Below are 26,274 nucleotides of genomic sequence, written 5' to 3'. Positions count from 1 at the left end.
GATTGTTTTTAAAACTGTTTTGTTGATGGTTTCCCTTGCTGTGTGAAAACTTTTTAATTTGCTTTAGTTCTGTGTCTTTATTTTTTCTTTTGTCGCCCTTGCTTGAGGAGATATTATCAGAAAAAAATATTGCCAAAAATGTCAGAGATTTTATAGCCTATGTTTTCTTCTAGGCGTTTTATGGTTTTGAGTCTTACATTTAAGTATTCATTTTAAGTTTATTCTTGTATATGGTATAAAAAGTTAGTCTGGTTTCATTTTTTTGCATGTATCTCTTCAATTTTTCCAGCACCATTTATTGAATAGACTGTCTTGCCTTTGTCAAATATCAGTTGACCAATTGACCATATAGCTATGGGTTTATTTCTGGGCCCCCTCTGTTCTGTCCCATTGATCTACACATCTGTTTTTGTGCCAGTACCATGCTGTTTTGATTACTATGGTCTTTTCTTTAAGATTTTATTTTTATTTATATTTAGAGAGAGAGAAAGGGAAGGAGAGAAACATCAATGCGTGGTTGCCTCACACGCCCCCAAGTGGGGATTTGGCCTGCAACCCAGGCACGTGCCCTGACTGGCAATCGAACCAACAATGCTTTGGTTCACAGCCTGCGCTCAATCCACTGAGCTACACCAGCCAGGGTCTGATTACTGTGGTCTTATAGTGTAGTTCGTTGTCAAGTAGCTGGACACATCCAACTTTGTTCTTTTTTTCTCAAGATTGTGTGGCTATTTAGGGGTCTTTTGTGGTTCCATATAAATTTTTGGATTATTTGTTTTAATTATGTGAAAAACACTGTTGGTATTTTAATAGGAGTGGTGTTGGAACTATAGATTGCTTTGGGTAGTGAGCACATTTTAATGATGTAAGTCTCTCATCCAAGTACTGAGCAGGCCCAACCCTGCTTAGCTTCTGAGATCAGGTGAGATGGGGCACGTTCAGGTGGGTGTGGCCGTATACTAATGATGTTAGTTCTTCCTGTCATGAGCATGGTATATACTCCTATTTATTTGTATCTTTTTCATTTTCTTTCTTCAGTGTCTGCCAGTTTTTTGAATACAGGTCTTTTACCTCCTTGGTTAAATTTATTCTTAGGAATTTTTTTTTATGCAGTTGTAAACGGGACTGTTTTCTTAGCTTCCCTTTCTGATAGTTCATTATTGGTGTACAAAATGCAACTGATTTCTGAACATTTATTTTGAATCCTGCTACTTTACTGACTTCATTTATCATTTCTAGGTGTTTTTTTGCGAACCCTTAGGGTTCTCTGTATACAGTATCATGTCATCCACAAATAATGATAGTTTTACTTCTTCCTTTCCAACTTAGATGCCTTTTATTTCTTCTTCTTGTCTGATTGCTGAGACTAGGACTTTGGTACTGTGTTAAATAGGAGTGGTGAAAGTGGGCATCTCTGTCTTGTTCCTGATCTTAAGGGAAACGCTCTTAGTTTTTCCTGGTTGTGTATGATGTTAACTGTGTGTCATATATGGCCTTTATTATGTTGAGGTATGTTCACGCTGTTCCCACTTTGCTGAGAGTTTTTATCATAAATGGTGCTGGATTTCGTCAAATGCTTTTCTGCATCTATTGATATTATTATACTATTATTATCCTCATTTTGTTTTTGTGATGTATCTCGTTACTTGATCTGCAGATATTATACCAACCTTTCATTTCATGAAGAAATTCCACTTGGTCATGGTGTATGATCTTTTTAATGTGTTGCTGAATTTGGTTTGCTAATATTTTGTTGATTTTTATGTCTATGTACATCAGGGATTTTGGCCTATAATTTTATTTCTTTGCAGTGTAAAATGAGCTTGGGAGTCTTTTCTCGTCATGAATTTCTTGAAGTTGTTTGAGCAGGGTAGATGTTAGTCTTTCTTTGAATGTTTGGTAAAATTCACCTGTGAAGCCATCTGGTCCAGGGCTTTTGTTTGTTGGGAGTTTTTTGGTCCCTGCTTTGATATCATTGGTTATAATTTGTCTGTTCATATCTTCTATTCCTTCTTGATTTAGTTTTGGAAGATTTTGTGTTTCTAGGAATTTATCCATTTTTCCCAGATTATCTGGTTTGTTGGCATATAGTTGTTCATAATATTTTCTTACAATCCTTTGTATTTTCGTGGTGCCAGTTGTTACTTCTTTTTCATTTCTGATTTTATTTATTTGGGTCCTGTCTCTTATTTTTTTTGATGAGACTAGTGAAAGGTTTATCAATTTTGTTTATCTTTTCAGAGAAGTAGCTCTGATTTAATTGATCTGTAGTATTTTTTAGACTCTATTTTGTTTATTTTTGCTTTGATATTTATTCCTTACTTCTACTCACTGTGGGCTTTGATTGTTCCTCTTTTTTTAGTTGCTTTAGGTGTAAGGTTAGACTGTTTGTTTTAGGTTTTTCTTGTTTCTCGGAGTACGCCTGCACTGCCATGACTTTCTCTGTTAGGACTGCTTTCGCTGTGCCCCATGCATTTGGGGTTGTTGTGTTCTCATTTTCATTTCTCTCAAGGCATCTTTGAGTCTTCCTTGATCTCATTGTTAACCCGTTCATTGTTTAGTAACATGTTATTTAGTTTCCGTGTCTTTGTGTGTTAACATTCTTTTTCTTATAATTGGTTTGTGTTCTGATACCATTGTGGTCAGAGAAGATACTTGATATGATTTTGGTCTTTGTCAGTTTGTTGAGATATAGTTTGTGTCCTAACATATCTATCCTGGAAAATCTTCCATGTGCTCTTGAAAAGAATGTATATTCTGCTGCTTTGGGGTAAAGTGCTATGAAAATATCAATTCAATCCATCTGGTTAGTGAGTCCTTTAAGGTTGCTGTTTCCTTGTTGATGTTCTGTCTGAAAGAGATTTATCCACTGATGTCAATGTGGTGTTAAAATCCCTTACTGTAACTGTATTACTGTCAATCTCTCTCTTTATGTCCATCAATATTTACTTTATATATTTAGGTGCTCGTATGTTGGGTGCATAAATGTTTACAAAGACTGTATCCTCTTGTTGGATGGATCCCCTTATAGTTATATAATGTCCTTCTTTGTCTCTTATGATATCCTTTGTTGTAAAGTCTAGTTCGTCTGATAATAAGAACTGCTCCCCAGCTTTTTTGTTTGTTTCCATTTGCATGACGTATCTTTTTCACCCCTTTACTTTCAGTCTGTGTATGTCCTTAGTTCTCAGGTGGGTCTCTTGTAGACAGCGTGTATATAGGACTTGTTTTCTTATACATTCAGCTACCCTGTGTCTTCTGAATGGAACGTTTATTCCATTTACATTTAAAGTGATTATTGATTGGTATGTATTTATTGCCATTTTATTCTAATTGTGTTCCTATTCTTAAAGAAATTCCTTTAACATTTCTTGTAATACTGGTTTGTTGGTAACAAACTCCTTATAGCTTTTTCTTGTCTGGAAGACACTTTTTTCTCCTTTAATTATAAATGATTCCTTTGATGAGTAGAGACATCTTGGGTTAGTTCCTTATTTTTCATTACCTTGAATATTTTGTACTAGTCTTTTCTGGCATGAAATATTTGTGTTGAGAAATCAGCTGACAGTCTTACAGGAGTTCCCTTGTAGGTAACTGTCTCTCTTGTTGCTTTTAAGATTTTCTCTTTCCCTGGCTGGTGTAGCTCAGTGGATTGAGCACAGGCCTGTGAACCAAAGGATCGTGGTTTGATTCCTAGTCAGGGCACATGCCTGAGTTTTAGGCCACTTACCAGCAGGGGACACAGGAGAGGCAACCACACATTGATATTTCTCTCCCTTTCTCCTCTTCCCCTTTAAAGATAAATAAATAAAATCTTTTAAAAAGTTCTGTTTAGTTCGCATGTGTTGAGCACAATGACAAGTCTTTTTAAAAAAGATTCTCTCTTTCTCTTTAACATTTGGTATTTTAATTATGATGTGTCTTGGTGTGGGCCTCATTGGGTTCATTTTGTTTGGGATTCTCTGTGCTTTCTGGACTTGTATGTTTGTTTCCTTCACCAGTCATTATTCTTTCGAATGGGTTCTCAATATCTCTCTCCCTGCGCCCCCCCCTCATTCTGATAACCCTATAATGTTGATGTTGTTACATTTGATATTATCTTAGAGGTCCCTTAGCCTCTCCCCATTTATTAAAATTCTTTTTTTCTTTTTTTTTTGCTGCTCTGATAAGGTATTTCCTGCTACCTTGTCTTCCAAATTGTTGATTTGATCCTCTTCTTTACCTAGCCTACCATCTATTCCTTCTGGTGTTTTCTTCATTTCAGATATTGTATTCTTCATTTCTGACTGGTTCTTTTTTATGGTTTCTGTGTCCTTTTTTATGCTTGCTGTTTCTTTGCTGAGGTTCTCACTGAGTTCATGCATTCTTCCCCTCAGTTCCTTGGGCGTCCTTGTAACCGTTTTGGACTCTGTATCTGGTAGATTGCTTGCCTCCATTTCATTTAGTTTTTCAGGGGATTTTTCTTTTTCTTCTATTTGGAGGATGTTTCTTTGTCTCCTCACTTTGGCTGCCTTTCTGTGTTTGTTTCTATATGTTAGATCTGCTATGTCTCCCAGTCTTGATATGGTGGCCTTACGTGATAGGTGTCCTTCGGGGCTCAGTGGTGTAGCACAGTCTTCCTGATCACCTGAGCTGGGTGGTCCAGGAATGCCCTTCGCGTGGGCTATGTGAACACTCCTATCATAGTTAAGTCTTGACCCAACAGCAGTTGGGTTGTCTGTGGGGGGGCCTGACCTTCAGGCTGGCTGACTCTGAGACTGACCCCAAAGACGGTGTACAAGCTGCTGTGTAGGGGCTGGCTCCCCCGACAGGGTCTGGGGCCTGCCAGAATCTCCCTTTGGTTGTGCCACCTGTGGAGCTAATTGCGTCATGATCTGATAGTCTGAAGCCTTCCACCTGGTGTGTTGGTTGGAGCCTCTTGGGAGGGATTCTGCTGCAGGTCAATGTCAGGTGCTGTCTGTGACCAGCCCTGGGTAACCTGTTTAGAGCCACAACATGATCTATAGTTGTGGCTGCCTCTACTGGGCCTGGGTGCATTTCGGAGGGGCCAAGCTGTGTACCATGGCCAGCTTCCCCCAGCACCAAGCCAGCAGGCAGGTCAGCAAAAGGCCCAAGGCAACCCAAGAGCTTCTACCTGCTGACAGACTGCTAGGCTCAGTCACTGAAAGAGCCTCTAGCGGTAGGTGAGTTGCACAAGGTAGGTTCTCAGTTAGTCACCAGGTTGGTGTGAGTGGTGTTTTCACTAGGTTGATAGAGTCAAACTCAGTGCCATTGCTGGGTCTGAGGTCTTTAGCAAGAGTAAGCTGATGACCACCTGGGGCCTATGGACCTTTGTGGTGTGGTGGAGTCTCAGGGAGTCGTCAAGGTGAGGTCAGCAGAGTTCATCAAGCTAAAACAGATCAAGATTTGGCTGTGTGGAGGGAGGAAAGAGGTGCTGGTCATGTGTGTGAGGGAAAGGGGGCCCTCACCCAAGAGCCACACAACTCTCTTTATATCTCTTCTACCCCTGGGTCTGCTTGGACCTCCTTAAGAGCCCCTCAAGAAAGTCCACACCATTGGCCAGGCTGCCTGCCTGCAGCCAGTTGTCTCCTCCAGAAGGTGGGGAGGAGGTAGGGCCGCAGGGAGGGTGGGGCTAGTGCATTCCCCCACCGTAGGCTGAAAGCTGTATAGAGGGGAGTGCTCAACTCAGGAAAGATGGCATCTGTGGGCATTGTGGGAGAGGGACTCAGCACGGGACTTTGGAAGCTAGGCCTTCAACTCTCTCGCTGAAGCTACACAGCTCAGTCTGCCTTTGCACAACTTTAGTTCCTTCTAATCTGCCCTCCCTTTCCCAGAGCCCAGGGTGAGAGTGGCCACGAATGAAATTTTGTCTGCTGGCCCTTTAAGAGGGTCCCTGAGTTTCTTGCAGACTCCTGTCTCCCTGGCTGATGGAATCCCCCACTGATTTTCACAGGCAGATGTTAATGTGGGCTCCTCTTCCCAATGGGTGCTCTGGGCTGGAGAACCCAGTGTGGGGTTAAGACCCCTCACTCCTCATGAGACTTTAGCAGCTGAGATACCCCTCCAGATCCTCAACTGCTGCAGGTGGGTGCCAGGCCAGCCCTTTTTACCACTCTGCCCTTCCTGCCAGTCTCAGTGTGGCTTCTGTAAATCCTTGGTTAGAGGACTTTCTGTTCAGCTGGTCTTCAGTTGGTTATTCAGGCTGATTGTTCGCTTAGTTGTAATTCTGGTTTGGTCCTGGGGGAGGTGAGTGTAGGTTCTACCTACACTGCTGCCATCTTGGGTGCTGTTGGAATTCTTGTTTACACATGAGTTTACCTTCAGGTTTCTGCAGATCTGCATGTGAAGTTAAGGGAATTTTCTTCTCTTCCTATTTTGCTAAGAGATTTTTCTTTTCCTTTTTTTTCTTAAACTGATAGCTATATATGTTCATAGTGTTTTTAAATGGTTTTAAAATGTTAATACTGAATTTTTTTAATGTGCTATTTATATCAGAGTTAGGACAAATCCAGTAAACTAGTTTTTGTTTTTTATGTAAAGTAGAATGTACACATAGAAGAGTATACACAATGTAAATCCACAACTAAATTAATTATCAGAAAACAAATGTCAGTAATCACTGTCGGAGTCAAAAGTCAAAACATTACGAGCACTGAGAAATTCCCCAGTGCGCTCCTCTTCCAGTCTCTATCCTCTGCCGCCTCCTCCGAATTAACTTTTATTCTGATTTTTAATGCCGTGCTTTGGTTTTGCCTGATTTAGAACTTTATAAAAATAGAATTACGTAATAGGTATTTCCTAGGGACTGGCTTCTTTCCCCGAACACTTTGTGAGATTCTTCCATCCAGTTTGTGTAGCTCTGATTTGTTTATGATCATTGCTGTATTCCATTATGTGAATATATCACAATTTTAAAATGGATTCTGTTGTTTTAATGATTGAGTTTTTCCAGGTTTGGATGGTTATAGAGAAAACTGCTGTGACTCTGCTCACGTGTCTCAGTACAGGTGGACACGTGTTTGTCTTGGGTGTGTTCTCAGGAGTACGATTGTTACATCATAGGTTATATACTTATTCAACTCTACTAGATAAACATTTTTTAAAGTAGTTTTATCATTGTATATTCCAACATTGTATATGAGAACAGTTCCGCACACCCTATCTGCACTTGTTTTTACTAGTTTTTTTAAGTTTTAGCTGCCTGGTTGATGTGTGAGGCTGTCATTGTGGTTTTCATTTACATTTTCTGGATGAGTAATGTTGTGACTAGTTTATCATATATTTACAGGCCATGTGTGTGTCTTCTGTGAGATTCAAGTTCAAGTCTCTTGTCTGCTCCCCCTCCCTGTCTTTCTCACTCCCTGTCTTTCACTTTCTGTTTTTTCTCCCTTCCCTCCTTTCTCTCCTTTCTTGTTTGTTGATTTGTAGTTCTTTGTAGGAGCATTTGCATATGGAACCTTTCTCAGTTATCTGTATTGTAAATATATTCATAGAAATCAGATGTGCCTTGTCTTTAAATGTTGCAGTGGTGACTTTTGATAAACAGGATTCTTAGTTTCACTGTACTCTAATGTTACACTCTTTTCCTGTGTTTTTGTGTCCGTATCTCTGTTTTGCATCCTGTTGAACAAGCTTGTCCCCACGCCAAAGTTAAGAGGACACTCTCTATGTTAATTCCTAGAAAAAAGTTTCATTTTTCTCCCTGTTGGATATCCAGTTGAGCTGGCACTATTGTTGAGAGGACTGGTTTTCCTCTGCAGTGGCACAAGTGCCACTTTGGTCATGAAGTGACCGGGTGTATATGGGTCCGCTTCTCCGCCCCTGTTCCCTTCCACTGACCTCGTATTGGCTCTTCTGCTAGTGTAAGTAAGCTTCCTCAATTATTCTAGGTCTTGGCAGCCAGTAGACTAGCTTTGCCTCTGCTCTTCTTTTAGTCTTGGCTAATCTTGACCTTTGGTATTTCCTTATCAATTTTATTTATTTTTTTAATGTTTATTGATCTTAGAGAGAGAGGATGGCGGAGAGGGAGGGACACTGATGTGAGACAGAATATCCATTTATGCCAAACTGGGGATTGAACCCGCAACCTAACTATGTGCCCTGACTGGGAATCAAACCCCCAACCTTTTGGTTACCAGATGATGCTCCAACCAACTGAGCCATACTGGCCAGGGCCACAGAAATTTTAGAGTCAGAATTTGAAAATTTCCACCAACCCACCCTCCCCCATTTCCCCGGAAACATCAATAAAGACCAACCAACCTATGGGATGTTGATGAGGAATTGATATCTTCATAATATTAAATTTCCCAACCCACAAACAGGACACATCTCTACATTTATTTAGGTTGCCTTTAAATACGCTCAGTAATTTATTGTGTGGTTTTGTTCATCTTTTATTAGATTTCTTCCCTGGTATTGCTGTTTTCAATTCTCCTGTAAATGATACCTTTTTAAAATTGTAGTATGTGTTGCTGAGATACAGACACGCAATTGATTGATTATCTGTGTTGCTCTTGTATCCAGCACCCTGCTAAGGCTAGTTTACTTCTAGTAATTTGTCTGTGGATTGTTTGTGTGTTGCTCTGTATATACTCATATTATCTATGAATAACTGTTGGTTTATTTCCTCCTTTTCAGTCTTTATTTCTTTTTCTTATTTAGTTTTCTGGTTTTATTTACTGATCTGTAGATGACTGATATAAAGGTGTGTTAAAGTCTCTTGTTGCATGAGACTTCCTTAATTTCTTACTGTATTTTTATTCCTTTTTTTTTTTATGTCCTTTGAAATTGTGCAGTTAGATGCATAAGACTTGCTGGCTTTTAAATCTTTTTGGGTGATTTCACATGTTGTCATTATTCAATATTTCTCTTTGTCCTTTTTAATGTCACTCACTTTGGACTATGTTTTGTTTGGCGTTCACGCTGTTTCACCCACGTAAACTTGCCTGGCGCTTACGTGGGATAACACTTTCCATTCCTTTATGTTCCGTCTTCCTTTGATGTTTTATTTTAAGAAAGTTCCTTGTAAATAGTTTATTGTTGGTGTTTTTAACTCTGTTGTATAGTTCTATATTTAACCTATCTTATTTACTGAGACTAATTGTACATTTGAACTTTTTTCTACCTTATTTTGTTTTTCATTTGCCAGTGTTTTCTTTTTTCTTATGTTGTAATTTATTGTATTAATAAAGTTTTTCTTGTTTCGTTTTGTTTTTTCTACTGGTTTGAAAGTTATATATTAGTTTGGTTTTCATTTGATTTATTTCTCAAGCTGCCACTAATTCTGTGGAATCTTGGTAGCTTAATTCACCACCTCTAACATGAATGTAACAAGAACTAATTTACTGAATCACTATTGGATATTTATTCTCTATAATGTGATGTTCTCTTCATTGGTAGGCATTTGAACTAATGCAGCGTCTGCCTTTGCTGGCCTTTCCCCTCAGGACGAGTATCGTGTCCGTCTGCCATCCTGTCCTTTATGGCTGGCCCAGTGTCTGACCCACAGGCCCTTCAGGGAGAGACTCAGTGAAGAAGCGTAATTGAGTAAGAAAGTGCTTCTGAGCAAGCAAATCACAGTAGCTTGAGTTGGGGTGTTGTGGGCTCACTTACGATACTCTGGAGGAAATGTAGAGAACTTTCCAGACCTGCATGCAGAAATATGTTTCCCGAATGAGTTAAAGATAAGAGGTGCCTATAACTGATTAGTGAAAAAGTCGGGCCAGCTTCAGAAAGAGAAGTTGGAAAACCTGCTAATCCAAAACTCACCGTAGGAGCCAATGTGGGAAAGCTGGGAGACTGACAACATGGGGAAAATGTAGTTGACAAAAAGGACCTCTCTTCTAGTCCCAGGTCTGCCGCTTTGTGACCCTGGGTTGATGACTTAATCTCTCGGAACCTCAATTTTCTCACCTGTAGAATGGGGATGATAGTTCTTATCCTATGTGATTTCGTTGTTCTAAGTAGCAAATTAGGTCATTACTAAGTGCTATAAAACTATAAGGTCTAGTTGTTAGTTCATAATAATAATCTCAAGAAAAGGTTAGATTTTGTTAGGCATATTCTAAAAGAAAACAATCTTTGGTAGCCATTTAAAAATGAGAGTTTGTTGGTTTTTAAAACGATGAAGCTAAGTGGTCATGAAGAACTAAGCAAGTTTCAGTTATCTGGAGAGTGGATTTATACGGAACAGTTCCACACTCCCTGACTGGGCAGGATGAATCTCCTAGTCCTGGACCGCAAGCTTTGTGACCTTGAGTTACTTCACCTGAAAAAGGCAGTGATCATTGTCTTGTCTGCCCTGTGTGTCACGGAGAGGCTCACTCTGAGTTCACTGATGACATAATCAGTGAAAAAGTGACGTGCAGATGCGGGAGAGAACGGTAACCGTTGCCGTCATCCATAATACAAATTGCAGTGTGGTTAAAGTTAGCCGCTTCACAAATTTAATACGTTTGCTCATGGAGGGTGTGGTAGCCCTCTCATTTTTATTTTATTTGTGTTTTCTTCTTGCCCTTGTGATCTGGATTTCAGAAGGTTACATTTTCTGCTTGTTTTAGATGTCAGTAAATTTCCTTCATTCTGACTTCCTAGTATCCTCTCCCCTCACCCTCAGAAAGTCATAAGGAACTACTTGGGCAGAAAACCCTCTTCTGCCCTTTTCAGCTGGGATATACCGCTATGTGTGAGCCTGATCAGATCGTGTGATGTAGCTGATTGTTGCCTGGTGTGGTTCTTTAGTGGCTTCTGAACTGTTACTGCAGTGGCTGATTGCGTTAGTGTAACTTACCAGGTACAAGGATGATGGCTCCCTCCCCACTGCCAGCCCTGTCCTCCCTCCAATTCACTGCCCCAGGAACGGTTACTGCATTTCCATGTTGATTTATGCAGATCGTCATTGAAAAGGCCTCCGGACCCATGGGTCTGAATTGCCTTGCTATGTGTAAACTTGAAGGTTAATTATAAATCATAGACCAAGGATTTAATTGTAGCAGCCTTTCCTTCCAATTTTTATTTCCTGACTGTGTAACTTGTGTGGCCTTAATAATTATCAGATTAAAGAAGTGACGTGGTTGTGGGGGCAGGGGTCTGACTCTTGACATGCTTGTGTTAGTTTGAGTGTAGTTTTCCCTTTGTTATGAACTATTATTTAAAACATATAGGAAAAGAGTGGAAATAGTAAACACCTGTGTATCCATTACCCAGATTTTATTTTTTTATCCTCCCCCAGCCCTCTTTTTTTTTTCCATTACCCAGATTTTAACAGATTTGAACAGCTTTGCTTTATTTGCTTCTGAATTTTTTAGAAAGTAAATATGTCAGGTGTCGCTGTTTCTTTTATGTTCCTCTCCTCACTCTGTAGCCCCCCCTCCCTCACCAGTCAGTTGTGTTACAGTCAATATAATATGGACCTGTTCTGTTTGTGTACTTGTTCTGCTGTGGATCTCTCCATAAGCAGTACAGAATCTCACATGCTATACCTTTCATGTGAATGGTGTTTTACAGTAAGCATCACTGCAGTTTGCTTCCCCCACCTGTGTGCGAATGACTCGTTCGTATTGATACACAAATTCTATTTCATTAATACAGCTGTTAATTCATAGGTTTCCCTTGTATGAATAAGCCGTAGTTTATTTTCAGCTCTTACTGATGTATATGTGGGTTGTTCCCAGTTTTGTGCTTTTCTGAACAGTGGTGAAGTGTGTGTCCTTGCTCATGTCTTCCTGTGCACACGTGTGCGAGTCCCTCCAGGCTGAGTTTGTGTGGAGAAGTGACGCTGCTGAGCAGTCCAGTCGCTCCCGAAGCCGCCCGGCCGGTTCGCTCCTGCCCTGGCAGCTTGTGGAGAGCACTCGTTTTCTACATCCTTGTTTATAGTTGGTATTTCTCACTAAAACTTTCCCCACAATCTGGTGAGTGTGAAATGGCATCTCATTGTTTTAATTTGGGGTTTTCTGATGAGTGATGATCAATTTTCGTATTTTCATTGACGTTCAGCTTTTTTCTCAAAATTGTTTGTCTCTATCCTTTGTCTATTTCTCTCTTGGTTCATTTATTTTTCTTATAGATTTGTGGATGTTCTTTATATTAATCCTGTGTTAATATTTGCATTGTAGATCTCTACTTCCAGATTCTGGCTTGTCTGTTGACTTTATGGTGGGTTTTTTGGTGTGTTTTTTTTTTCAAAAGGAAGTTGCAATTTAGTATAATTAAATTTAAATATATTAATATTAGATTTGAGTTTAAGAGAATCTTTTCTGCTATCACGATCATATTCTTTCTGTATTTTCTTCTGAAAGCTTTAAAGTTTTCCTTCCCTTTTAGGTCTTCGCTCCATTTAGAATTTAGGTGTTTTCAGTGTGAGGCGAGGATCACGTTGTTACTCGTGGGTGCGAGAGGTCTCAGCGCTGTTTTCTGCGCTGCTTTCGTCACACCCACTTTGCTTTGTTGGCTTCTGCTGGTTCCCGCTTCACGCCCACCCTGCCTTGATGGTTACAGCTTTCCCACGAACACGGTGTCTCTGATGGAATAAGACTCCCACGCCGGCCCCACTCCACACTTTGTTATTGTTCTTCACAGTTATTCGGGCTTTGGTGGGATTTTACTTTTCATGAGAATATGGGGGTCAGCCTGTTTAGAGCCACACAAAAAAATCTGTTGGGATTTTCATTGAATTTGCGATGAAAATTATAGATTACTTTGGAGAGAATTGACATTTTTGCAATATTCTTTTCATTCATGAAAATAATTTTTTCATGCATTCTTCCATGTCCTTTAAAAATACCTTTGAATTTTTTCTGTAAAAGTCTTATATATCTTTTGTTAGATTTATTCCTAAGTGCCTTATAGTCTTCGTTGCTACTGTTAGTAGGGTTTTTTGTGTTATTTTTTTCTCCAGTTATTTTGATGTGTGGGAATGATACTGATATTTTTGTGTGTTTTTTTTTTTTAATCCAGAAACCTTGCTGAACTCTCTTCTTAATTGTAATTGCTTGTCTGTAGAGTCTCTTGATTTTCTATATGAAAAGCATTATATCATCTTCAAAAAGAGGCAGTTTGATTTCCTTTCCCATTGCAGTTTGAATGTCATGTACAGAGTTCAGACTCTATTCTGATCAAATTAGGAGCCATCACAGGTTTCGAGAAGTGACACTTAAATATTTACATTTCAGAAAAAATGATTTTGGTAGCCAGGTACAGGTGTGATTGAAGATGAAAAAGGGGTCAGTTAGAAGATGCTATTATTATAGTCACAAGGGTTCACAAGACTGGCCTTGGGTGGTCATGCAGAGAATTTTAGAATTAGGATCAAAGGGACCAGGTGAATGAGTACATGTGGGAGGAGAGGTTCAGGGAGCCAGCCCTGAACTTGGCTTCCTTCTGGTAGAAGTAAGTGCAGGAGGAGTGATAGGGTGAGGAGTCACTGTGGTCGCGAAGGGCTGCAGTGTTTAACAGGCCTGGGCTAGGTATTTGGAGCTTATCTGTAATCACTCTTTCCCACTTGATTTGAAGAACATTTTTCTTAGTGTGTCCTTCTGAAATCTTCCATATAGATAAGTTCCAATCTGATAAAGAGCTGCCAGTGGCCCAGAGGCTGGAGAACAAGCTTGATGTGGTCAATGCAGATATCCTTCCAGAAGAAGCTCCGTCTATTCCAGACCAAAATGCAAGCTTCAAAGATGAGGCATTAGCCCTGGCAAAAACCAAAGCAGTGGGACAAAAGCCTGTGACTGAAAACGTGCTGCTTAGGAGGAAAGAAGCTCTGGCCCCAGCACGACTACAGCAGGTGCGACATCACTGCCCTCTTCCGGCCCCTTTGTATGAACCTGACGTTGCCCACCTCACTAGGCTACTGAGAGGCGGAGTCAGGATTTGAGCTCTCAGACATCTGGATGCCTGAGCACTTGAGTCCACCCGTCTAAATTACTGCCTTCGCTTAACTCTGGGTTGTTTCTGTTTTTCAATAAAAATAGCAATTTTTTAAAGTTTTTTTTTTTTTTTTAATTTTTAGAGGGGAAGGGAAGGAGAGAGGGAGAGAAACATCAATGTATGGTTGCCTTTGTGCGTCCCCTGCTGGGAACTGGCCTGCAACCCAGGCATGTGCCCTGAGTGGGAATCAAACCGTGATTGTCTGGTTCACAGGCCCGCGCTCAATCCACTGAGCTACACCAGCCAGGGCTAAAAATAGCAATTTTTAATGTTATTGCTAGGACAGGGCATTCGTGTCCTGGTTTGCTAAAATCCTAATTTATTTGATACCATGATCCTAATCAGGCAGGCCATTTTAAAATTTAAGTTTTTTTCTGTTTCTGGTTTGAAAGTGTGAAATTTGAGGGGATTAAGATTTGGTAATAAATACTAACTACTTGATAATAAAAGGCATCCTTGGGTGAGTACTTTCTAACGTGGCTTTGGAGGCCAGCTTATGTGGAACTGTATTTTCAGCTTCTCTTTAAAATTTAACTTAAGGCCCTACCCAGGAAGAACTGGTGAGAAGACCACCTTCTCGTCTAAGTACCCTTGACCATGGGTGCTGCCATTTAATGGTGCTGTCCTGAGGCTTCCGTCACAAACCTGTGTGTTAGCAGGCGGCCCCAGGAAAAGAGTCAGCAGGTGCTGCCAGTTACCAATAGATCTTGGATTTGGGTCACGTCTTTATTCCGTGCCAAACCGACTGTCGGGCGATCACTGGGAAGTCAGAACTGAGCCAGTCTGAATCCCGCTTGGTGCCTCGGTTTAATGCAGCCTGGATCACTCTGTTTAGGTAGCACATGCCTTTCCTCTGCACCTTGTTCTTCCTGTGTCCGCCCATGTAATCTTCCTGAAACTTGTGAATAACTTTCTCCCATTTTACGTAAGGAAGCTGAGGATCACAGAAGTTAAATATTTTAACCAAGAATGTTTTAAAGATTAACCTCCCTTTTTTCGTTTGTTTGTTTAATTAGGAAAACATACAAACATTTATTTTATATGTAATCTGTACAGCATCGTAAAGCGAGGGGTTCCAGCTTCGCACCTCCCTCCCCCTCGCCACTGGCACTGTTTCAGTGTCACCGCCCCCCCAGGTGCCACCTCAGTGTCTCTGGTTGAGTCCATGCACAAATGGCGTGCGTCAGGGCGTGTCTAGCTTCCTAGACAGTTTCTGTGATACCCATTTGGCTTTGTAATTCATATTTATCTCTTACAGGGACTTCACAAAGCTGACAAAAGTAGATCAGCCCAATCTCACAGCAAAAGCAGGTTACAACAGACAACAGTTTCATCCAGATTAAAAATAAACCAACAGCCTGTGAAACACAGTAGAGCACCCTGGATACCTCCAAACCCCACGTCCCCCCCAGCGTCTCCTAAATGGTATGTCGGATTTCAAGGGACCATTTGGGCATGTCATTTTGCCTTTCCTGTACAGGTCCACGGTGATCTGTCGTTTGGAGCAAACAAAGCAGCAGCCTTAGTTCCCACTAAGAAGAAAAGCTTATTAGGGTGGGTAATAGATAAGAAATTTTTGTCTACAAGCCTGTTGGTTCCTCTTTCCTGCCGGCATATGGGTAAGGTAACCTCCATGGGCCACCTAGCACTCTGTGGACATGTGTCCTGATGTGGAGGGTCGCAGGCTCTCCTCACTTGACTCTTCACCCAATAGATTTTAGTTATTTAAGGCCGGGAGCTGCGTCTTCCCTACATCTGAATGTCGATTGCCGAGCACAGTGTCTAATTCAATTTAATTATGAATTACACAACCAAACAAATCTCACAGACATTGTTCTGACTGCAGGGGACAGTTAGGGAGATGCTGACATTATGGCTGTGTCACCCTCATTCAGAGTACCTGGAGAATGAGGAGCCACCTTTCCGCAGAACAGGAGAGAATGTATTGACCTCCAGCGGCATTGGGGTCCAATTGGGAGGAAATAGTCTTTTGAAAATTGAATGGGAAAGATGGGAAGAACCAGGAGGTAGGTCAGTAAAAGGAAGGCAGCAAAACGTAGTCATGTGGGGAGCAGACGAGGGAGCAGTTAAGGGACTCTCAGCGTCTGGCCTGGGGAGGCTGGCAGAACAGGGTAAGAAGCTGGTAGAGTGGATTCCCCTTAAGACTTCGGATGATTTTGAATGAATGGTTTTGCTTTATCCATCAACTCTTAATTTAAAGTTGAAGAAACAATGTCTAGAGAATTTAATGCTTGCTTATGTAGCAGAGCTGGGACTGATGAGAGGTCTTCCGTTTTCGTAATGGGCTTTTTCATTTTTATTTCCTCTGAATTCTCTATTTTTATATATGCTAGTGTAGAGATGTGGATTCAGTTGGTAAGCATCAATTAGTTGAAGTTTATATTGAACCAAATATATAGCGGACTGTCTGCTAGAGTGTACGTGTGGTGGGTGAAAGGGGGCAGCGGGTGAGGCTTCCAGGTTCAAGGTGCTGTGTTAGGCCCGATAGAGGTATGGAGTTGCTTTGTGACGTGGAATGTAATTAGTGACCCAAATCTGTGTATTATAACAGGGTTTTGTTGAAGTTTATCCATTATTCTGTCATCAACTTTCGTTTTCTCGTTTGAATTAGTGATTGTTTCTGTGAAGCAAAAGGAGAACTTCTCTCTCTTAACACTAAGCCTGAATCCTGGAGGATCTCGCTCTTCTTTACATTCAGCTTCCACTTTAGGGCCCCGTGGGCTGGTGATGAGCCCTGATTTAGTGCTTTCATCATCTCTGAGCTGGCACCTTTCAGTGAGTCATTGGGTGTGGAGCGGGTGATGACAGAGATGCACTTTTCCATCTCTTGCAGTGCCGCGTGGCTGAAGGTGAGATCTAGCCCCAAAGATGCCACAAAAGAGCAGCCTGTGCAGCAGGAAGGCGCTCAAGAGGAAAGTCAAGTGACAGGTGCAGGTGCTGTTGAGCACGAAGCAACTAGGTTTGTGCTGGGTTTTCACATCTTTGACAATGTCAGGGCCCCTTTCGCATAGATTCTAAATTGAACGTTCTTCTCTTTCCTGTGTATGGAGTTAGTTATTTAAAATGTAAATTATTAACATTTTCTTCAAACTATGCAGCTTAGACAGTCATCCCCTTTTTTATTCCTTCTTATTTTATTCATTCAAAAATTATGTGTGTGTGTGTGTGTGTGTGTGTCAAGTGCTTTACATATATTAACTCTCTTAATCATAACCCTGTGAAGTAGGTGCTGTTGTTATCGCCCCCATATTTCAAAGGAAGCACCTGGAGCAAGAGATGTTAAGCAATTGACTTATGAGCACACTATTAGTCAGTGACCAAAGCTGGGATTTGAACCCAGGCAGTCTGCCCCTGGTGGTGTGTTATTCTGGTTGCTAAGCAGCAGATATTTTAAGATCTAGGATTGAAGTTGGAGGAAAAAAGATTAGCAGAGGTAGATCTAAGAGTCATCTGTGAGGCAGTGTTTGAATTAGTCATGCAGGTAGGTGAGGTTCATAGGAGAGCGAATATGAAACAGCGTTTAGTTGTCAGTCAAGGGCTGAGCTTTGGGGTAGCTCCCTAGGGTAGGGAGCAAGAGGAGGAGTGGAACTGACAGAAGAGCATTAGACACGAAGAAAAAGCAGAGCAACATCATATTATGAGTAAGCCCTAACGAGAGAGGGCTCGAGCAAGGACTTCACGCTTGTTGAACGAGTTTTAAGCTTGTTTATACAGTGCACTTCTTGGGCAGTTTGGTGGTGCCTTTGGATTTTTCCAACAATATTTGTAAATACATACATGAAATATACAATTATCAAAATATTTTTTTTTTAAGTATAAGTTTGTCAGTTGTCTGCCAGTCACTTGTTTTGTATATGGTACAGTTGTGAGTGCTCTGGAGACTGTTAAAAAGGGGCAAAACGGATCCCAGCTTATCCACGGTCAGTAGGAAGGACCTGCCGTGAGCTGTAGCCGAAGACAGAGCGTGGCATGGACCCTGGAGACTAAAGGGTTAAGAACAGAGATTTTAGAAGGGGGACAGGATACTTCTTGCTGCAAAAACATGGGCTTCATGGAGAGATGAAAAATAAATTAGGACCTAAAGAATAGGCCTCATATAGGGGGTGAAAAGGTGAGAACATTCCATGAGAGGACAGCAGTGAAAAGAAGGTCTCTGCATTTATTAGGCTGAAAGTGTTCTTGAAATTATGGGAAAGTAAAAATGAGCATGGGCCATTAAATAATTTGATGATGTTTGCATACCCTGAACTGAAAGAATCAAAGCCCGTCCACGTGCAGCGAAGGCGTTCAGGGTTGGCTTGCCCTTCCTCTCTTTATGTGACCTCACTGGGCCTGTGAGGCTCTCCCGAGAGTCTGTTTCTTTGTCTAAACTTGTAGCTACAGCAACAGCTATATTTTGTAGTCGAACAAGAAACCATAAGTCTGGTGATGGCTAGTTTTCCAAAGAATACTCGTGGGCTGTCTTTCCTGCTCTGCACACTAGCTGGGAGGGCTCTGGCGCGCAGAAGGGTCTTTTCCCTCGGAACATTGCTCAGAAAGCCTTGCCGGGGCAGGGAGGTCGAGCCGCCTCCTGAGCCCGGGCGGAACCAGGCCTGGCACTCGGGAGGACCCTGGCGCCTGCCCGTTCCTGCGGATTGGATGCCTTGCAGGTCGAGGCAGGACTGGTCTAACTCTTTTTGCCCTGTCTGCTAGACTTGCTTGGCTTGATGCAGAAACTTCCAAAAGACTGAAGGAACTTGAAGAATTAAAAGCTGAGGAAGTGGACAAAGCGCAAAAACAGAGGTAAATAGTTGTTTCTGAGGTAGAGAAAGATAAAGCAAGCCTGTTCTCCATCATCTAGCTATTGTAACAACTAGTTGAATTTGTTTAAAGGTGTGGTCACACTTTTTATGTTCATTGGCTTCCTGCTTAAAAGATTTTGAAGTCATGTAAGAAGCCTACATGGGAGCCCAGGTAGGAGACCAGGGTGTCCCGTCTGGCTCTTTGGAGACCTGGCTGCTTGGAGAGTTGCAGTGACTTTTTTTTTTTGAAAAGGAAACAAAATGTTTATTTAATGCTATTCAGGCCTAATGCCTCCACTAAAATATCAAAGTCCTTTAGGGTATACACCTACACCCACACAGCGCTCCCTTCTCCCACTGTCCCAACTTCGGGTACCGTAAATCAGGAAAAGAGCACACGTCCCTTTTTCAGGTCGCTGGCACCGTCAGCTGTGTCACCGTGCAGAATCTCTAGTTAATCCAAAGTCATGTGGCACCTTCTCATGGTCCACTGGCAAGAGTTCTTTCTACCAAGTTCCAGGCAAAGCCTCTCCTGCTTTCCAGGCTGCGCGGCAAAAGGGGGCACCCCAAAGCCATGTGAGCCTCTTCTACCAAAGCTGCAGGGGTCAGGACTCTGACCAAAAGCATGTGGCTTTCTTCTTCAGCTGGCTGCAGGGGTCTGCACTCTTCCAAAACAGCATGGCTCTCCTCTCCACCTCGCCAAGAGGGGATCCTTACTCTGCTGAAACCTCATGGCTATCCTCAATGGCTACAGGAGGCTGCACTCTGGCCAAAACTGCATGGTTCTCTCTCCTCTTCACCTCAGCAAGAGGGGGTCTTAACTCTGCTGAAACCATGTGGCTGTCTTCCTCCTGGCTGCAGAGGTTTGCCCTCTCACCAAAACCACATGGTTCTCTCTTTTTCATCTCAGCAAGAGGAGGGTCTTAACTCAGCTGAGACCGCGTGACTCTCCCCCTGCAATGACTTTTTTGTATCATCCTGTAGACTCTTTGGGCTTCATCCTGAAAGGGTTATGGAACTCGAGCTTTAGTGTCATCGGGCGGAGTGTTTGATAAGGACCCTCATGCTGGTCTTTAGGTTGCTCCTTTTGGGGGGTGGGGGGAGGTCAGGCTGTTCAGACAAGAGTCTTCTGACTTTCCAGCGGGAGGGGAAGGATCTAGATGCCAGCACCCTAAGAGCTGAGTCGGGGAGGAGGCTTGTGAGTCTTAGCCCTTGGCGGTCAGCATGCATACACGACCCCTTTCGTCGGTGGGGTACCTGCAGCCTCAGCTGCGATTGGCATCCTCGGTCAAGAGACCCTTCCACGGTGAGCAGACTTCTCACAGAGTTGGAGAGAATCTCACTTCTCAAGCAGCCTTTGATTCTTGTCTCCCCCCTCCCAGCTCACCTTCAGGCCTAGACGGACCTGGTGCTCCCAGCCTTGTGCAAGTGTAAGTCAGGGCTGCGAGTGGTGTGGGTTTTCAGTCTCCCCATTCCTGGCTAAGGATCCAACTTTCTCCAGTCAGCTGAGTTGTTACTGCCTTTGGCTTTCTGCTCTTTAGCACCATTTTTTCCTTGTCTTTGTGGGTTTATGTTTAACTCTGTACCATGGAATTTGGGGAGGGAACACAGTCAGTTTTATTTGTTCGGTCTTCTACCCTCTTTAGTTATTTAAAGGCCATTGTTATTCTTTTAAAATGTACTGAGAGCCTAACGTACTTCTTCAGGCGTTTTGATCCAGGACCAGCAGTGTTGCCTCCACCTGGGAGCTTTATTGGAAATGCAGAATCTCAAGCCTCAGTCAGACCAGCCGAATCAGATCTGCATTTTAACGAGATCCCTGGGGGGCTCGTATGGCATGAAAATTGGGGAAGCATTATGGCTTTATAATCATTTGGTTTTTCCTTCACCTGCAGGGAGTGGAAAATGAATATTCAAAACAGGATATTTTCTTGCTTTTGATTTTAATTTTTTGTTTTATTTCTAAATAGTGTTTCTGCCACCCAGTTAGCCGACAAGGTAGAGAAGGAAGTCCTGGAGCGTTTGAAGCCTCTGCTGGTCAAGGCCCAGGTGATCCAGTTAACCTCATTTACGTGCCTTCAGAAGTTCTAAACGAAAAAGTCGCCATGCAGGGATCGCACTGGCCCTCTCTGCAGGGCCGAGTGTCTGGCAGCGGGGCCTGCGGTGCTGAGCTGTGCTGTATGGTGTGGGTGCACCGCTGTGAGGGCTGCTGTGGGCACCCACAGACCGCCACACACCTTTGAGGTGGGCTAGGGACAAAGGCAAGGGGAAGAGAGAGAAGCCCCACTTTGTAGAGAGGTGAGACTTTAGTTTGGGGGGTGAGTTCAGATTGCCCTTCCCACTCTTAATCAAGTAGACCTATCTGTCGGTGGTGGTGTGTTTAATTAACTGTTCTACTTGAATCCTGTGCTCTTTCACTTAGGGGTTTGAAATAATTGGCTCTGTTTTTCCAAAGGAGAGGGATGTTGTTAGCCTGGCTTCTGTGCACAAACCAGGACTTTCTTGCAGAGGAGATTTAATACAGCATCACCAGCAGGTTGTGCCATCCTCTAAGCAGGAAGCTGAAGGTTATGGCCAGACCCTGTGGATGTACCTATAAATAGGAACAGCCTGTTTGCGTGGATAGATGAGGCCACGGGAGAATATTATCCTCTTAAAGGGAATACATGGCATTCCGGGTCCCTGAAAAGGTCATGAATTTCTGTAGCTGAACTTGAAGAAATGTTGAATTATTTTTAGAGTGCATGGAAATCTCAGGAATAGAGAACTGGGAGGGCTCCTCCAGACCAAATCTTCCAGCCTCCTCATTGTGGAACAGAGAAGTGGAGTAATTGCATAAAAACACACAGCTACTCCAACAGTGTTTACAAAGTGAAGGAGGAAAGGGGGCAGAAAGCCAAGATGAACACATGGCATTTATTTTCATAAAGAGAGAGTGCTTTTAATCACTGCAAAAATCCTAGTGTAGATAAAGCTGACGAACGGCTCCTCACAGAAGTTATTCTGTTAAAGAATTCATTTGTATTAATATGGGCTGAAATTTGTATAATTCATGAATGTGCTTGTCTGTTTTAATAGAGAGTCAATTCTTCTCTGGAAGCAGATACTCATTTGAAGGATCGGCCGTCAGTAAGCACAGCGACAGCCCAGCCTGCAGAGCAGGTGTGTGCAGTGTTACTATGCAGTAATGTCACTGGTTGTAAGGAGAAGGATGCGCACGTTACTTTGCAAACACTAGATTGTCCTGCTCAGGAAGTGCAAGTTCTTTTTCATATTTGGCATGTTAATTCTTACAGTGTGTATTTAGGTTGTGAGTTAGATCTGCCTTGCAAACAGCTCACAGAAATCTCTCAAGCCACAGGTTTTTGTTAGCGACTCCTTTCCCCTCCTCCTGATAGAGTGTGTGGATGCACTGCATGACCCTGAATGTTGGTGGCCTTCGGCAGAAGAATGGCTGTCCTCATTTCCTTTCATTCAGCCTAGTTTTGCTCATTACTGGCCTAATTTCCTTTATACTTAGGGCCTAATAGTTACTGTTAGACCAGCATGTTTTGAGTACCCAATAATGACCAGTATTGGCCTAGCAGAGACAAAAGGTAGCCCAAGAAAAAAATGATAACATTTGAGGGGAAAAACAATGTATTTTGTGGTTGTCCAGCCTCTGGAGGACTTGTGGGAATGGAGTTCCTGCCTGCCTAGGGCTGTGAGTGAAGGTGCTGATTGCATCCACCGAATCTCCGTGGAGGTCGGAAAGAAGTGACTGCTCCGTGCGCTCAGAGCCGATGGGAAGCTTCCAGAGTTAGAAGGAAGTTGGAATGAAGCTCCACCAGTCCAGTGACCTTAGGAGCAGGAAGGAAGGAAGTAGATTTCGAGAATGTATCTCCATTATAATGATTAATTAGTACTTTAGCTGCAGCATATTTTCGTAATCTTTGTGATTATAAGTTTATTGTACCAACATTTTGTGAAAGAATCTCATGTGAGGGGAGGCTTCTAAGACTGGAAACTGAAAGCCTGCACTCAGCTCTTACAACCCAGGGGTGCCCTGGCCTAGGGTTTTGTGCGGCATGGCCACCAGATGGTACTTTTCTCTCCCAGCAAAATGGCAAGGCTAACATCTAATCTAGGAAGGCAACTCCATATGGCATTTTAATAAGAAAGAAAAATGCAGTGATTGTAAGTGCTGCCTGTGAGGTGAGCATGTCAACAAGCTCATAACTATGAACAACTGAACCTAAAAAACAAACAAAAAAAGAAACTAAGCAAACGACTAGAACAGGAACGGAATCACAGAACTGGAGATCACGTGGAGGGTTATCAGCAGGGAGGGAGAGGATGGGAAGAATAGGGGGAAAAGTACAGGGAATAAGAAGCATAATTGGTAGGCACAAAATAGACAGGGGGAGGCTAAGAATAGTATAGGAAATGGGGAAGCCAAAGAGCATATGTGTATAACCTGTGGTCATGAACTAAGGTGGAGGGGCAGTGGGTAGTACTAGTGGGAGCGGACGCAGGGCAGAGAGGGGAGAGGGGAGGGAAAAATGGAACAACTGTAATAGCATAATCAATAAAATATACTTAAGAATAACCAGCCCTCTATATAAGAATTATACTGTAGGCATGAAATGGTCTTTAATATAATACAATTTACTGAAAAAGAAAAGTAACTCTGTCAGTATGTATCACTCTGGGCTGCTGGTAGACAGACATCAGCACTGTTGCAAACAGTTTCCCAGGCGGCACCGTCAAGAGCTGGTGTTTATAAATAACTGAGCAAAGACAAACAAAAAAAACCTCTTTCAAGTTGGCATGATGAAATAAAAAGAATTATTTTACTGTATTAACCTAAAAAAAGGCTGTGGGACCTTGGACACAAATTCTTAGAAGTCTTCATTTCCAAAATGGAGAAGATATTTGCTGCACTTTACAAGTAAAACACGACTTCCAGTGGCTTTACTCCCAGACGATCTCTGATACCAAAGCCGAGCCCCCAGGAGGACACCACCACAGCATATCCGTCTGTTGCCATTGCCATTAACTGGACTTGCACATGAACGGTGTATTTTCCCAAAATGTGTGGCTTTTTTAAACTTCAAAGTTGTATATGCACATGGCTACAAATCAAACAATTCAGAGTTGAACCTCCCCGCCGAGGGGTGCCACGTGCTGATTCTGTGCCCAGCTGCTTTCTTATTTTGGTGACCTTTTTGTATCAGCACACTAGTCCTCATCTTTTTTGACAGCCAGTAAAGATATGAAAGAACAGCTGATCGTAACCAAAGTTAAGGAAATAAAAAATTAATTGAATAACCAATCCAAAAAAATTTAGACAGCTATACCTGTAATATGGGTCTAGGTAATTGACATACATGTATTTGTATGTGTAAAATGGAAGGTCAAGAATACCATGTGCCAACTGTTCAAAGTTTTGTTTTGTGTTTTTTTTTAAAGATTTTTATTTATTTATCTTTAGAGGGGAAGGGAAGGAGAGAGGAGGAGAAACATCAATGTATGGTTGCCTTTCATGCGTCCCCTGCTGGGAGCTGGCCTGCAGGGAACTGGCCTGCAACCCAGGCATGTGCCCTGACTGGGAATCGAACTGCGATTGTCTGGTTCTCAGGCCCGCGCTCAATCCACTGAGCTATACCAGCCAGGGCTGTTCAAAGTTTTTTAAAATTGGCTGTAGCGGTGGCCATTCATTGAGCGTCTTTCTTGTGTCCACCACGGTGCTGTGTCCCTACTGCAAGTGCTGGTATAGCCCTTCCAAATCTGACTTACGAGATTATTGTCTCCATATTGCAGATGAGAGAAGTGAGGCCCAGAGAGGTCAAGTAAACTTGCCCGCCACTGCAGGCATATCAGTGAAGAGAACCAGGATTTAGTCCCAGGAAGTCTCATTCCAAAGCCTGATGGCGGCATTTCCCCAGCAGACATTCTTTGCAAAGCCTCTTTCAGAGCGGATTATAGACATTCAAGATAGACTCATGTATTAGGGTCATATTATAGACATATATTAGAATAAAAAATACAGCTCATGTAAAAATGGTTTGCAAATCATAAAGTGCTTTAGGAATGTCAAGAATATAAGCTCAAGAAAGGCTGGTCAAGCTTTCCCACTTGTAGGTAGAAAGTCTCAAGCAAAGAAAAGAACCATGAACTTTGTGATGTCATGAACCAGAAGAGAATAGATACATCCTCTGGCATATGTGACATGTAAGACATTGGATATTCTTCCAAGTGCGCACAGGGAAGATTCTTGCTTTACCAACTGGCAAAACAGGTAATGGTAATTTACACAGACGGTAATAGTGTTACTTGGTTTAACACTGCTGTTTAAATGGCTGTGGTAAAGAGTGTACTGATGTTCCTGATTCTGGTATATACTGACTTAAGGAGAGGGTTAATGTAGCATAGAATCTGTACAGTTGGACCACATGTGGTTGGCTCGTGACCAGCATTTCTCTTTAAGTCTCTCTGTTGTCTTTGTGTGACCTCTTCGTCCCCCTGCCTCATTTCTCAGGCTAGTGCTGTTGACGGTATACCCGGCAGCAGTTGTCAGCTGGATGGCACGCTGGAAGATACCACTCGTGAGCTCTGGGCCAGGGCTCGTCCTAAGATCTTGGAGCCTGACTCCTTAGCCACCTTGGACAGCAGCGCATACCTGGAGACCATGATGCTCCGAATGGAGGAGATGGAGGTCAGGTCTGGGGCTGCGGGCTTTCATACCCGATGGGGGCTGGCCCCTGCCAAGTGTGCGTCCTCCTTGCGTTTCCATAGCTTAGGACTTCAGGATCATACCACTGGTTTTACAAGGGGAACCCCCCCCAAAACTGGAATTATCCTCCGGGTCCCTTATGGTCCAGGCTTCCCCTGCTAGGTGAGTGCTCTAGGAACCTGTCTGTATCAGTGCACCAGCTGGCATTCTTGTGAGGGACTGCCTTCAGCTCCTGTGAATTTTTTTGCAGTCTCTTTGAACATGTTTTCCCATTTCATAATGAGTGATTTAGGAGTGTACCTGCCGACACTGTGCGGAATGTCCAGCAATTTTTGACAAAAAACGGCATGACTACCGTGCCCCACCCTCCTATTCACCCAAACCCTGAATGACGTGTTTGCTTCCCTCGGATGAGAAAAGTCCTCCAAGGGAAATGTGCCGATATGGAAGAGGTGAAACAAAAACTGGCAGAAGCACTAAAAAGCCATCAAAGTTGATGAGCAGTCTGAGCAGTGAAAAAAGCATCTCGATAGGTGCATGGCATCAAATGGAGAGTGCTTTAAAGGTGACTGAAGTTTAAACATGTAAGAATAAGTACACAATTTTTAATAAATAAATTCCGGGGTTTTTTTTTTAGGTCCCTCTTGTAAATCCTAGTTCAACTGCCCACCAAGAGTAAGGCCTGGGTGAAGTCTCTTACCCTCTCCAGTAGGTAGGGTGTGTTTAAAGATACAACGAGGCATGAAGCATCCTCGTACCTCTAGCAGCTGACTGCCTGGCACAGACCTCAGGAAGTGATCAGTGTCAGTGTCCCCTGTTGTCATTGAT

The 26,274-nt window shown here is 42.6% G+C and overlaps 1 protein-coding gene across 5 annotated transcripts in view; it reads left to right on the top strand.

Annotated features, from left to right (window-relative positions):
• KIAA0753 (KIAA0753 ortholog) overlaps positions 1–26,274 on the top strand; it is a 65,481-nt gene that overhangs the window by 22,452 nt on the left and 16,755 nt on the right. For 4 of the 5 annotated variants that reach the window (XM_037126747.2, XM_053672588.1, XM_037126746.2 and 1 more), the window contains 7 exons: positions 13,554–13,786; positions 15,188–15,354; positions 16,784–16,909; positions 18,643–18,732; positions 20,702–20,780; positions 21,810–21,893; positions 25,252–25,428. In XM_037126747.2, coding sequence (XP_036982642.2) covers positions 13,554–13,786; positions 15,188–15,354; positions 16,784–16,909; positions 18,643–18,732; positions 20,702–20,780; positions 21,810–21,893; positions 25,252–25,428 — 956 coding nt within the window. The remainder of the gene's footprint in view (positions 1–13,553; positions 13,787–15,187; positions 15,355–16,783; positions 16,910–18,642; positions 18,733–20,701; positions 20,781–21,809; positions 21,894–25,251; positions 25,429–26,274) is intronic. The other variant, XM_037126748.2, reaches the window with a different exon arrangement.

The sequence above is a fragment of the Artibeus jamaicensis genome, unplaced genomic scaffold (genome assembly GCF_021234435.1).
Source record: "Artibeus jamaicensis isolate MK-2021 breed Jamaican fruit bat unplaced genomic scaffold, CSHL_Jam_final contig_777, whole genome shotgun sequence".
Lineage (NCBI taxonomy): Eukaryota > Metazoa > Chordata > Mammalia > Chiroptera > Phyllostomidae > Artibeus > Artibeus jamaicensis.
This window is presented reverse-complemented; position numbering and strand designations above follow the sequence as displayed.